The 15,292-nt window shown below is 47.6% G+C and overlaps 1 protein-coding gene across 1 annotated transcript in view; it reads left to right on the top strand.

Annotated features, from left to right (window-relative positions):
* ANO3 (anoctamin 3) overlaps positions 1 to 15,292 on the top strand; it is a 1,465,374-nt gene that overhangs the window by 583,131 nt on the left and 866,951 nt on the right. Inside the window, exon 8 of the mRNA XM_086959492.1 lies at positions 4,187 to 4,242. Coding sequence (XP_086815618.1) covers positions 4,187 to 4,242 — 56 coding nt within the window. The remainder of the gene's footprint in view (positions 1 to 4,186; positions 4,243 to 15,292) is intronic.

The following is a 15,292-nucleotide window of genomic DNA, read 5'->3' as shown; positions in this document are numbered from 1 at the left end:
GTGGCAGTTGACAGCTCATGCAAATGGGTACCCATAGGCTTTATGCAATAAAAAGGTAACTTTCTAATAGTACTTTTTCCGTAATAGTTGTAACGAATTCCATTTTACTAATATGTTGGGATTGAAATAACTATTAGGCAGAGTCTTTCAATTTTATTTAAATATGTTTCCTAACTGAAATTAGCTTTATTAAATAGAATAATGTAATCCTACCCTATGGAACAGTTAGCATTGCTATAGTGAAAATAGCTTTCTTTAGGGGATTTTTTCATGTAAGGACATGTGTAACATTAGATCTTTACATGTGCTACTTTCAAATACCATGAACTGTCCCTTAGACCTTATATGGCTTACATAGGGCAAAGTAATAAATATTTCAAAGGAAGGTTTTAATCTGCCTGATTAAATTTGTTTTAAAACGACTACAGCCAGGCTACAACTGTGAGCCTGCAGTCATGTTTACATTGTTACTGTACACAAGTGATATTTATCTTACAGACCGTGGGTACTCTTACTATCATATACTAGAGATTAATAGGTAAATTAAGTATGCCAATTGGGCATGTATACAAATTTTGGCGATTTTAGCGCTCCGGGCAGATGTACTAGGTCCTGGTTAGCAGAGTCTCAGTGCACAGATCCAAAAGGACAGCAGCATAGGTCCAATAAATAGGGTGATCATGCAAAAAGAGTCACTGTACTGCAATCCCACTTTGAGCTTTTGCACCAAAATCAACAGCTTCAGCTGTGGTTTGATGGCGAGTCCGACATGTCTGATTTTAATGAACGCTCAACTGCTTCAGTCTTGGACCTTATAATGCCAGAACACTCTGACCTCCAAAGAGAAGGCAATATTAAAAGGTAAGACTTTGACCAAGGAAAGACTCTTGGCTGCATCGTGTTGGGCCTGAAATTGCACCTCTACCACCGCCTGCTGAGGGCAGCAAAGAAGACAACCCTAGCCATACGCATCAAAACCTGTGCCAACAACAGAAAGGAACTTTTCAACATTGTTAACCAATTCTCCAACCTGGTTGCAAGCAAGAACAACTTAACAACCTCACAAGAGCTGTTCAACAACCTAACCAACTTTTTCCATGGCAGGATATCAACCATACACAGAAACTTCAACCCAAAACCTACACCCACAGACTTCCTTGACAGATATGCCTCCGACTGCAACCAACACAAACTACAGACTGATCACCTGGAACCACCTCTCCACTCAGGACACCACCTCCACCATGAAAAACATCCAGTCATGAGCTTCCACATACCCATTGCCCACACCACATCTTCCACTTCAGAAATAAAAGGATCAGCCAGGAAGTCATCACACTCCTTAACACCTTGATTACCACTGCTACATTTCCCAATGTCTGGATCTGAACCAAACTCAACCACTACTTAGTAAACCCTCAGCCAAAAGACTGCCCGCCATTCCCCTTGCTCCCATTCTCAGCCAAGGTAATGAAAATAAATATCAACAAGCAACTCACGACACACCTAAAGCAGAACCAGCTACTCGACGCCTCCCAATCTGGCCTCCACATCAATCACTCCACCAAGGCCGCCCTGATAGCAGCCACTAATTACATCCAAACCCTCCTCGACAAAGGAGAGACAGCAGATCTGATCCTCTTCAACCTCTCAGCAGCCTTCAACGCCGTATCCCACCCCACACTGATTGAATGACTCCATCACTTCAGTATCCAGGGTGATGCACTCAGATGGATCACCTCCTTCCTCACCAGAAGAACACAGAGGGTCAACCACCCTTCACCTCCGAAACCAAGGATATCTTCTGTGTTTTCCCCCAGGGCTCATCCTCCAGCCTCATGCTTTTCAACACATATATGACCCCATTGGCCAACATTGTCAGATTTCACCATCTCATCATAATATCCTATGCACACAGCACCAAATCCATCCTCTCACTCACTGATGACACTACCAAGAACAGGACCAACTTTTACAGATGCATGACAAGCATCGCCGACTGGATGAAGAACAACTGCCTGAAGCTGAACATGGGCAAGAAAGGACTACTGATCTTTCGCTACAACAACAACCCATGGAGTAACTCCTGGTGTCCAGCAAACCTGGAACCTACACCCACACCCACCGACCACAAGAAAAACCTTGGAATCATCATTGATGAAAAGCTCACCATAAAATCACCTATCAATATCGTCTTCTTTGCCTACTTACTCAGTCTGTGCATACTACATAAGATATTTAAGGGGCTACACCTGTACACTAGATGCACCATGACACAGGCCCACGTCACCAGCAGACTTGACTATGACAATGCTCTCTACATAAGAATTGCCGCCCACCTCCTACAGGGCTTCATGCCTTTGAGAACGCGGCGGTCAGACTCCTCCTCTACCTCCCCCGATGAACCCACAACACACTTCACCTCAAGAAACTCCAATGGCTCCCCATACAGAAGAGATGCCAATTCAAGCGCAAAAGGGTTTATACAACCAAGGACTCGGCTACATTACCCACCACCTGAACTTCCACCAACTGCCAAGAAGTTAATGCTCCAACCCCATATCACTTGCCCACACGCCACACATCTACCGAAGTAGAAGTGCAGGACGCTTCTTCTTTAACATTGCATCAAAAACCTGGAACAGCCTTCCCAGGCAGCTCTGGACCAACACCTCATATTCCAGAATTCCAAAGTGCCCAAAAGGCCTGGCAGTTTGAATGAGTCTTCCGGGACCTGCAAGCGCCTGGATTGCCTATCGGTTGATTAGTGGCACCAAATACATCTTGATTGATTGATTGATTAGATATGAATCACAGTCAAGCACAAACTGCAACGTTATATTGTCTTTTTACTTTTCCTACTTAGTTTTTCTCTTGAAACTTTAACAATTCATACTTTTGGCTTCTCTCTCCCAATTGTAATCATTCAGTGTCTTGTTTGCTTAGAATATTTTCTTCTATTTTTCTTAGTTTATGAATTGTATTGTGTTGTTTTCTTGACTTTAAAATTGATAGCACTTCTTGAAATTAACACTCATTTATCTGGGGACTTGCATGCTGCTTCTGCCACTTCTACCAGGAACAGAGCAGGGCTTCACTCTGAGAGCTGTGCTGAGACATGACTCGGCTGTGCTCAGTAAGTTGGTTAGACTTACCACCTTATACATGACCAACTTTCTGATACCCATACCAAACAACGACAACCCATCTGTGCCCACAGAACATTATAGCACGAATTTTCAGTTGTGGACAGCAGCAATGTATGCATAGTGTACACGGTGGCGAGGGACAGATAACAGTGGCAAGCATTATCAGAACAGATATAAAACACAACCCATTAGCAGCAGTACAAACTAGTAGATTTGGTTAACATAAAGAGTGGGAGCCAGTTGAGGTGGAGGCTTCAGGGGACAGATGCTCAGAGACGAAGGATAGCCCCACAGATAAAAAAAAAAAAAATACAGTCCACAATGGCCAATGCATCATGTGTGTGATGTACAGGGGTTGTCTAAATATGCACATTGCACTAGATGGTGATGGAGGCTTGAAGGAGACGGAAGACATATTGAAAGAAAAAACAATCCATAACTACTGACACACTATGGCATTCCTGAAACTACAATTGAAAACAAGGGATCTTCAGACAAGGTGGCAGTTAAGGAAGTGGAATGTAGCCAGAGGGGAAAAGGGAGCCTGCGAGCAGCGTTTGGAAGCAGAAGTCAGGGTTGGAACCAAGGGTCTGTGGCAGCAGCACTTTACAACCAAGCCAGCGGGGACCACTAGATGAAGTACCACCAAAGAAGAGAAGAAGCAGGGTAAGTCACCGCTCACAGGGACTAGTGCACGCTGTGGCTGCACAAGGAAAACTCCTGTAAACTGATGACAATGAAGATTAAGAATAAAATCATCATTATGATCGTTCATAACCACGGTAATAAATGCAGTATATGTCTGCTCAAACTACTGAAAGAGCAGAAGATGCTGGAGAGAGGGACCCCTAGTAGGAGAAGCCTTTTGGAAAAGGTTTGTTTCCAGGTTTTACTGATTGGAAAAGGTGGGGTTGATATGGGCCGTCATTCTCTGTCTTTCCGTTTCTTCGTTTGTGGTGTGCATTGCCAATTTCTCTATATAAATTGACAAATTCCGTAAATATCTATGTAAAATTTCATGTTTTCTCTCGCAATAGGTGTGTCGAGATTGCTTGGTAATGGAACATATGAAGCAGCATTTCCACCTCACGAGGTAAATATATCTAATACATATTATCTCTTCTGGCACCTTGTAGTCAAATTTATGGTCTTGTATATTTTTGCACCTTTTTATCACTTGTGAAAAAACTGTACTTTAACCACGTGTTTATATCTTTTCTAATGGACGATGCAATGGACTTGTGAATGTCATGTAAAATGCAGTCTAAAAATATAAATCACCTCTTAGGTCAGATTATATTGGTGACCTCATTGGCATTCATATTAGATCAATTTCTGGTGTTTTTCATGATTGCGTTGCATTGCTACATAGTTTTGATAATATGCTGTGATATCCTTTCTTATACTCCCTTGAATCATGCTCTCTGTTGGCCTTTACTCAGGGGGCATGTTTGGTGTGACATGCATCAGTATTTGAACGTGAAGGGCCCATTTCACAAACATCGAGAAACCCACTGTAACTCTGTATCCAGTGTATAAAAGAGCAAAAATAAATACATACAATAAAAAAACTGCATGTTCTAATAAGCAGATGTAAAAGTTTGTGGTTCACAGGAACATATATCACCTCACATCAAGGCTGCTTGAGGCTGGAACTGACCCGTACTCCCAATGATCCTCGTTTTCCTTGACAGCCGGCCTCTTACAGGACACCGTCCTCCTAACACAGGCGCATTTGGACACACTCAGAGTCAACACCCTGGCCGGATGCTTCCATTACCAAAAGCAGTAATTCCTCTCAAGCACAGCGGACCAGGTCGTGCAAGAAGGGCCAGCTTTAGGGCTGGGGGCGCCCGGTGCAACAATCCTTTTTGGCGCCCTCAAACCCCATGACCGCCTGCTTAGATTCTCGCACTACAGCCAGGAGAAAGTGCCCATCCTCTCCAATCATATGATATTTAAAAAAACAGCACACCCCCTCCCTCCCCCCACCACCACCCAGGGCTTTAAGTGGGATGAAAAAACTGGGGGTCTCTCAAAGGGGCGTGGCCGATGTAATAAGGGCGTGGCTTTAAAACACTTACGCTAAAAATCTGTGTTTAGCATAGTGTGCCGCCGACTTGTATTTTGCTGTTTCCGTCATTGCATCCAGATATGTGATACAACAAGTAACATCATACCTACAACAAGTCAGGACTTTTGGCTTTGTCAATCGTTATTAGTTGCATAAGATAAATATGCTGTAACTATGGCTTGTTACATATAATATTCAAAAAGCTTCCACTTAAAGCCCTGGTGACCCCACCACAATGTTGCTGCTCTTGTGGTTCAGAAAGAGAAGGGAAATCCAGAGAGAAAATGACTCTTTAAAGGATTTCCTTTCCCCCTCAAAGCACACCCGGCATGACGTCATGCCGTAACTTCTCTACTAGTGAGAAGTGAGCAGTGTGAGCAGCGCACATCGATGTGCCTGCTGTCTCGGAACGGGTCTCTATCGGGCTGTTTTGAGCCCTGGCACTTTTTTCCAGACTGCAGTGACAGCAAACTGCTGTCACTGCAGTCCAGAAAAAATGGACCGCCTGTGCCAGGGCTCAAAACAGAGCCCGATAGAGACCCGTTTGGGGTCCCCTTTAAAATACTGTAGGTGCTCAGACCCGGTGAGACACGGCCCACTTAAAGCCCTGCCCCCACCCCCGAGGTGAGCACCCCCTTTCACTGATCAGCGCCCTGTGCGGCCGCTCCTGTCGCACTGCCCTAAAGCCAGCCCTGAGTGCAAGCATGGAAGAGCAGTGGTGCCCACCAGTGTGGAAAGGATTCACGCGCTGATTCCCCTGGGGTGCTGTGGTGGTGTGCCCTTTCCAAACTTGTCAAACCAGATTGCCAGATGCCCACAACAAGTGAATTCACAGCAGTGTGGGCAGTGTTTAGTGGATTCTTCACAACCAGGAAATCATAGTAATCTGTAGGATTAACTTCTCCACCTGCAGAAGGGTGTATGAACTCCCCCCCACAAAGGCAGTCCTAAGGATTACAAAGGCCCCCTGGGATGCGGTGGTAAAAGGACCCATCTGAACGATCTTTACATTTTATTTGTAATGCTCACACTACTTAAAAGGGCAACTTATCTGAGTGCCCCACAGGAATAGAGAGCGTGGTGGGTCTGGCCAAGCCTGAAGTTATGATAAAATCAGCTGTTTGTACCCCGCCCAAGTGGGAATTTCGCTGTCTGATTGGCAGTGCCCCAATAATGCTCCTGATGTGTGGCAATGCTCTTGATTGTTGGGAGGTGAAAGGTAGAATCATATACTTTGTCTTCCTTGGTTTCTAGCTGGACCTCTTTTCCATTCGCTGATGTTTGTTTACTAAAGAAGACTTTTGACACTGAAATAACACAGTGATGATTCCTGAAACATTGAATCAAAATTGGTAAAGATCTGTTGAAAGATGGTATTAATCTAAATAATGTATGCCTTACCCACATGCCGGCAAGTTGTATGTAAATATAGGCTACTGTCCTGTCCTGTCAAAGTTTGTTTGATCTAATTAGGGGGGAATGCAGATTCGGTTCCTGAGTGTGAGCATGAGCTTCACAGCATACTGCAAGATTACCGTCCTGGTGCTTACCAGTTGCGGCCGGCATTACTTGCGGGTGGGAGGGCGAGGAGTCAGACGGGGAGGGAGTCACGCGGGTTTTTTTTTTAAATACATTTTAAAACTTTTTTGTTACCTTCGCTGCACGGTCCGGTCTGGTCCTGCATCGTCCTGTCCTGAATGTCTCTCCTCCAGTCCACACAGGAAGCAGGCAGCCTCCCTACCCTCCCCTAAACCAATCACAACACTGCAATTGTGTTTGGCTGGAATACTGACCGCACTGGCGTCTCTGAGGAGGCCGTTTTCTCCATGTAGGCTGCATGCAGAGTGTGTATGGGCAGAGTGTGTATGACTGCTTTGGTCGGCGCTGGAACCAACCAAACAGTCAGTGCCCACAAAAGTGAGCAAGCCACTCCTCCCCTGCCCTGAAGCAGGACTACCCAACCACCCGCCCGCCCCCAACCAAACCCCTCTGTTTTCATGCAGTGCAAGAAGCAGAAATATAAAATGGTATTATTAATACTATTTTATGTTTCTGCTTCTCGCACTGTGAGAAAGCAGTGTGGCAATGCTCCACCGCCCACGTGGAGGAGCCGCCGCTGGTGTTTGCCATTTTCTCCTGGTGTAAGTGAGACCGGACACTTTAAAATAGTGGTGTGGTATAGCTTAGTGTATGGAATGTGGAACTCCAAGGTAGGGTGACCAACCGTCCGTAAATTTCACGGACAGTCCGTAATTTCGGCCGTCTGTCCGTTGTCCGTGAAGGATCCTTTAACGGACGCCATTTGTCCGTAATTTTAACCGGGCACAGCTTCCACCCACCTCCCGTCTTAACTCCGAGGCTTTTTCCAAAGCTCAGATACCCCGCAGCATTGGAGAGGCACAGCTGGATGGCCTCACACCTCCAGCCCTTGATAGCTGTTAAGAGGTGCTCGAAGGTGACAGAGGGAGGGGCTGTGGCTTCGGGGGCATCCATTCAGATGCAAACAGCCCTGAATGCGTCTCTGCGATTTAGAGGGGCCGCCGCCTCACACATTCCCTTCCTGCCAGGGCCCCAAACATCGTAGAACCGGCCCTGGTTGCAGCACTGGTTCTCTTCACAGAGCGGGTCTTCAAACATGCAGCCTATAATGTAATAAAGTAAAGAAAGGGCACAATCGCACCCACACTGATTAACAAAGTATGGAGGACAATCAGTTCAATCAGTTCTCTTGGAGTATCTCCTTTAAGTGCTGTACATCACAGTAGGGGACTGGTGGGATGGCAAAACTAACATTTTAGAAACAGAGCCTGTCTTCTCAATGTCTTGTCCAGGAGGGGGTGAGGAGCCCTACCCCACCCTTGAAGAGACAGGATGATACTAGAATACTGCATACCCACCCCTGTGTCCACTCTGGTGGATCCTGTTCCCCCTCCTGTGATCGCTCCTGCCCCCCCCAGTGATGGCTCCTGTGCCCCCCATGTGATGGCTCCTATACCCTACCCCCCCCCCCCCGCCTGTGGTGGCTCCTGTCCCCCCTGTGGTGGCTCATGTCCCCCTCCTGTGGTGGGTCTAGGGTGACCAACCGTCCGTAAATTTCACGGACAGTCCGTAATTTTGGCTGTCTGTCCGTTGTCCGTGAAGGATTCTTTAACGGACGCCTTTTGTCCGTAATTTTAACCGGGCACAGCTTACCCCCACCTCCCTTCTTGACTTCAATGCTGTATGAAAGCTCAGACCCCCACCAGCACGTAGAGGCACAGCGGGATGACAACCCTCACACCTTCAGCCCTTGATGCGCAGTTAAGAGGTGCTTGAAGGTGACAGAGGGAGGGGCAGCAGGTTCAGGAGCAGGGGGCATCCATTCAGATGCAAACAGCCCTGAATGCGTCTTGTATCTGCTATTTAGAGGGGGGCTCACACATTCCATTTCTACCCAGGGCCCCAAACATCCTAGACTCGGCCAGATTACACCCCTGATTACACCGAGCAGCACCTGCTTCTTTTCACCGAGCTTAATTACTGTCACTAATTTGTAAGCAAACCTCGGTTCTTCAAACATGCATAATGTAATACAATAAAGAAATGGCACAATCGCACCCACACTGATTAACAAAGTATGGAGGACAATCAGTTCTCTTAGAGTATCTCCTGTAAGTACTGTATATCACAGTGGGGGATGGCATTTTGGACAGAGAGCCTGTCTCCTCGTTGTCTTGTGCAGGAGGGGCGAGAAGCCCAAGATGATACTAGAATACTGCATGCCCACCCCTGTGCCCACCCTGGTGGATCACGTTCCCTCTCCTGTGATGACTCCTGCTCCTGTCCCCCCATGTTGTGGCTCCAGTCCACCCCCCGCCTGTGATGGCTCCTGTCCCCCCATGTTGTGGCTCCAGTCCACCCCCGCCTGTGATGGCTCTTGTCCCCCCTGTGGTGGATCCTGTCTCCGCCCTGGGTGGCTTCTGTCCCAGTCCGGGAATGGCCCCTGCAGCGAGGGTGAAGTTCTTGATGGGCCTCTTCTCAAAAGGGCTCAGCTCAAAATTAATATGGAAAGGTGGGCGAGTAAGTAAGTGAAGGGATGTGTGAATGGCTGGATGAATTCGTGAAAGGGTGAATGGATGAATGAAAGATTGAATACATGGATAATGAGAGAAGATAGATGGATTGATGAGTGAGGGGAAGGATGGATGGAGAGAAAATGTAAATAGCTGGATGTATGGGTGGAAGGGTAGCTGGATGATGGATGAGGGGAAAGATGGATGAGGGGAAGGATGATGGATGGAGAGGAAGGATGGAAGGGTGGATAGATGAGTGAAAGGATGGATGATGAAAGAGTGGGTGGATGGATGAGGGGAAGGATAAATGGATGAGGGGAAGGATAAATGGATGGATGGAGGGGAAGGATGGATTGATGAGGGGCAGGATAAATGGATGGGATGGATAGATGGGTGAGGGGAAGGATGGATGAAAGGAAGGATGGATGAGGGGAAGGATGATGGATGGAGGGGATGGATGGATGAGGGGCAGGATAAATGGATGAGGGGAAGGATAAATGGATGGATGGAGGGGAAGGATGGATTGATGAGGGGCAGGATAAATGGATGGGATGGATAGATGGGTGAGGGGAAGGATGGATGAAAGGAAGGATGGATGAGGGGAAGGATGATGGATGGAGGGGATGGATGGATGAGGGGCAGGATAAATGGATGAGGGGAAGGATAAATGGATGGATGGAGGGGAAGGATGGATTGATGAGGGGCAGGATAAATGGATGGGATGGATGGATGGGTGAGGGGAAGGATGGATGAAAGGAAGGATGGATGAGGGGAAGGATGATGGATGGAGGGGAAGGATGGATGGATGAGGGGCAGGATAAATGGATGGGATGGATAAATGGGTGAGGGGAAGGATGATGGATGAGGAGACGGATGGATGGATGGGTGGAGGGGAAGGATGGATGGATGAGGGGCAGGATAAATGGATGGGATGGATGGGTGAGGTGAAGGATGGATGGAAGGATGGATGAGGGGAAGGATGATGGATGGAGGGGGAGGATGGATGGATGAGGGGCAGGATGAATGGATGGGATGGATGGGTGAGGTGAAGGATGGATGGAAGGATGGATGAGGGGAAGGATGGATGGACGAGGGGCAGGATAAATGGATGGGATGGATTGATGGGTGAGGGGAAGGATGATGGATGAGGAGAAGGATGGATGGATGGATGGATGGAGGGGAAGGATGGATGGATGAGGGGCAGGATAAATGGATGGGATGGATTGATGGGTGAGGGGAAGGATGATGGATGAGGAGAAGGATGGATGGATGGATGGATGGAGGGGAAGGATGGATGGATGAGGGGCAGGATAAATGGATGGGATGGATGGGTGAGGTGAAGGATGGATGAGGGGAAGGATGATGGATGGAGGGGAAGGATGGATAGATGGAGGGGAAGGATGGATGAGGGGCAGGATAAATGGATGGGATGGATGGATGGGTGAGGGGAAGAATGATCGATGAGGAGAAGGATGGATGAATGGAGGGGAAGGATGGATGGATGAGGGGCAGGATAAATGGATGGGATGGATGGGTGAGGTGAAGGATGGATGGAAGGATGGATGAGGGGAAGGATGATGGATGGAGGGGAAGGATGGATGGATGGGTGAGGGGAAGGATGGATGAAAGGAAGGATGGATGAGGGGAAGGATGATGGATGGAGTGGAAGGATGGATGGATGAGGGGCAGGATAAATGGATGGATGGATGGATGGATGGGTGAGGGGAAGGATGGATGAAAGGAAGGATGGATGAGGGGAAGGATGGATGATGACGGGAAAGGATGGATGATGAGGGGAAGGATGGATGATGAGGGGAAGGATGGATGATGATGAGGGGAAGGATGGATGGATGATGAGGGGGTGGGTGAAAGGATGGATGATGAGGGGAAGGGTGGATGGATGGATGATGAGGGGGTGGGTGAAAGGATGGATGATGAGGGTAAGGGTGGATGGATGGATGATGAGGGGGTGGGTGAAAGGATGGATGATGAGGGAATGGGTGGATGATGAGGGGAATGGGTGGATGATGAGGGGAAGGATGGATGGATGATGAGGGGAAGGATGGATGAATGATGAGGGGAAGGATGGATGGGATGATGAGGGAAAAGGATGGCTGGATGATGAGGGGGAAGGATGGATGGATTATGAGGGGAAGGACAGATGGATGGATGGATGGATGGATGGATGGATGGATGGATGGATGGATGATGAGGGAAAAGGATGGATGGATGATGAGGGGAAGGATTGATGGATGATGAGGGAAAAGGATGGATGGATGATGAGGGGAAAGATGGATGGATGATGAGGGGATGGATGGATGATGAGGGGAAGGACAGATGGATGGATGGATGGATGGATGGATGGATGGTGGGTGAAAGGATGAATGGATGATGGGTGGGTGAAAGGATGAATGGATGGAGAGTGGGTGAAAGGATGGATGGATAAGTGGATGGGTGAAAGGATGGATGATGAGTGGGTGGGTGAAAGGATGGATGGATGGATGGATGGATGATGAGTGGGTGGGTGAAAGGATGGATGGATGAGTGGGTGGGTGGATGGTGAGTGGGTGAAAGGATGGATCAGTGGATTGGATGGTGGGTGAAAGGATGGATGAGTGGGTGGGTGGATGGTGGGTGGGTGGATGATGGGGGGTAGGTGGATGAGTGAAATGATGGATGGATTGATGGATTGATAAGTGCAAGGGTGAATGAATGGAGATATGAGTGAAAGGGTGGGTGTAAGGATGGATGAGTGAGTGAAAGGGAGGGTAGATGGACAAAAGGATGAATAGATGTGTGAAGGAGTGAAATGATAGATGGATGAGTGATAGGGGCAATGGATGGATTCATGAGTGGATGAGTAGATGGATGGATGGGTGGGTGGATGGAAGGAAGGCTAAGTGAAAGGGTCAATGGAGAGAGAAAGGGAGGATGGATGGATGAGTAAAAGAGTGGATAGGTGGAAGGATTAGTAAGTGAAAGGATGGCTGGATTGGTGAAAGGGTAAATGGCTGAATGGATGAGTGAATGGATGGATGGGATGAAGAGTGGATGGATAAGTGTACAGATAGATAGGGTGAAAGGGTGGCTAGATGGATGGATAATGGAGGATGAGTGAAAGGATGGATGAGGGGATGGATGAGGGGATGGATGAAGGGATGGATGAGTGAAATGATAGATGGAAGGATACATGATGGATAGGTTTGCAAATGGTTGAATATGTTTTGAAATGACTGGGCTTACTTATATACTATTGCGCGACCTCTGATGTGTCTGTAAAACGTACCTATTGTCCTGAAGTTTTGTCCTGAATTTTGACCTCCTGTCCTGAATTTGTGTCCTGAATTTTGACCCTTTGTCCTGAATTTTTACACTCACTGTCCTGAATTTGCACCAATGCCAGTTGGTCACCCTACTCCAAGGGCCGTGTTATACATTCTGCCCCCTGGGGAGAAAGGGGCATGTGCACCTGGTTTGTGCGCACCCGGGGCACAATGGTATCCCAGAAGGGGCCACAGAGGCTGGTGCGTTTCCTTCCGTAATACTGATAGCTCTCGCTTCAGTGCCTGTGCCATTGTATACATGCAGGGGCAGCCCAAACAGACCCTTAGGAGGCGGTCTCATAGTGCACCACAACGGTTGCATTTGGTGAGTGTGCCTCCCGAAGGCAGCCCTCTGGAGGTGGGAGCAGCCCAGGATATTCCCCTGCAGTCGGCGGAAGACGCCCGTCGGTGGTGGGATCTCTCTCCTTTCTTTAGACTGCAGGCGCTGCGAAACCCTCAGAGGCTTTGAAGCAGTCGCTCCCTATTTCACTGAATATGCTGCTTCTAAGGTGAGTGCCCGGCTGCCATTGGGGCAGCACATACAGTGTAATTAATAGGGCAAATGTCCCTGTTTATGCCAGTGCGCCCCTTTAAAGGTGCTTCGTGGCACAACCAGGGACAGCGCGCCCTTCCATAATATAGCCTCAGGATGTCATTCAGTATGTCGCAGTGCTCTAGAACAGAGATGGGGTAGGAGTACATCATTTGAAGGTAGCAGGAAGGTGTGCCAGACAGCTGTGGATGGAACGCTCTGATGGATTTAACCTGGAGTTTACATCTGCATTTCGACTTCTCTTCCTTTCGCCTTATTGGTGGTGAGTAACAAGAGAACAGATAGCAGATTGAAGGGTTCTAGTTCCACTTAAAACAATTATGCAAATGACACAAGCACCTTGAATGCAGTCAGTTTAGTATTAACTAGAAACATATTGACATAGGAAGCGCGGGAGCACTGATCGTTCTATGCTGTGCAAAATTTACATTAACTTTTGCATATCTGACTCCTGGGAAGAGAACACTCCCTTGTGCAGACGCACGCACCAAGCAACTGGTCACTGGACAAGCCAAGGAGCTTTGGAATGTGCTCAGTATAGTGCCTTGTTCCAAAGTGCTTCCAAAGTAAGCACGACGACATGAAGAAGTCCTGTAAAAAGGAGCACATTAAGATCAAAACATCACTGACTTTTGTGTTTAGTCAAGACGCACTTACTTACGTGCATGTGGTAGTCAGGCAGAAGTCAGACGAAGAAGCGTGTTAAAATTGCACTGACTTTTGTACCCATTGAAAAAAGTGCAGTGCCTTCCATGCACAAGTTTAATGTAAGTGGAAATTTGAGATGAAGCGCAGACGCACGTTAAACTGATGACGTGTGATGCTACTCACTGGTTAACTGGCAAAAATGTAATGACATGCAAAGTGAACTTTGTGACAACAAGAAAGTGTAACAAACATTAAAACAAAAAAATGACCTAGTGTCATCTGAAGGATTTTGCTCCCCTTCCACCCCCCCTCCCCCGTACATATACTTTGGGGGCCCCTATACGAATAACTATGAATTCTATTACACAGTTTCTGCTAATTCACGCCTGCGATGGAAAAAAGGCTACATTATTTTAATCTTTAACAAGGTCACACAAAAATAGGTGACATATGTCTTGCCTGAACCCAAAAAATCCCTACATTTACACAGCATAAACAGACAAAGTCAGTGGTAGATTTAGAGTTAGGCAGATAAGGAGAGAGGCTTAGATAGATAAACAAGCATTGGAAATGCAATAGGGCTCGCATTAGGAAAGTTTGAGCCATTGGTCTTATAAATGACATTTTTTTATTTATGTGTTATTTTTTAAAATAGCTAAATTAATAGCTTTGTCATTTACAATGCCAATAGTTCTAACTTTCGCAAATGTGACACCTATAGCATTTCATAAATCAGTACACTGCCAACGCGGTTTTAGGTTCTCCACTCGGGTCAGGGACGTAGACATTTGTGTACTGTAAAGACATGCTTAATGCGCCTCCCTTGGTCACGTGACAGTTCGTGGGCACAGGCCATCACACGGTCAAGGCCATGTCTAGGCCACTGCGCACAAGCTAGGTTGGCATACGCCACGGCCAAATAGATCAGGCTACCAGATTAACAAGCCGTCGGGTACTCGGGCCTACATACCATGCAAGGGGCATTCCCGTCCCAAACAACAACTGTCAATAGCTAGGCCTGTGTTCTTTTTATGGGAGGGGGGGGGGGGCGTCACGCACGAGTCTGCCACGCAGGACGAACTCAGTGAGGGGCGCACATGAAGTGCTCGAGTTCCCATGCGCCGCGTACCGAGGGCAGGGGTGGGGTGTACTTGTGAGGTGGGATCTAAAAGATAGAGAAACAGGCGTATCAAAAAAGTATCACCTTTATTCTCCCTAGAATTGGCTGCAGTGATATAGGTAAGGTAGAACTCCAAAGCATTTCCTACTACCCAATACAAGATCCATATTGAGAGAATGGATAAGGGATGAAGGGTACACCATGCTGACAATTCTGTGCTGCCGGCCACTGGCTGGGCCCGTAGCCCGTGAGGTAATGGGCCGGGAATGCGCGGCCTGCAACAGCAGCACCCCCTCCCCCGCCTCATAGGGGGCCACTAATTAAAGGCCGAAGGAGGGGGCTCGGGACTTCTTCACTGCTCTCGGGGCGTTAA

The sequence above is a fragment of the Lissotriton vulgaris genome, chromosome 2_2 (assembly GCF_964263255.1).
Source record: "Lissotriton vulgaris chromosome 2_2, aLisVul1.2, whole genome shotgun sequence".
Lineage (NCBI taxonomy): Eukaryota > Metazoa > Chordata > Amphibia > Caudata > Salamandridae > Lissotriton > Lissotriton vulgaris.
Note: the sequence above shows the minus strand (reverse complement) of the source record. Positions and strands in the feature narration are given on the sequence as shown.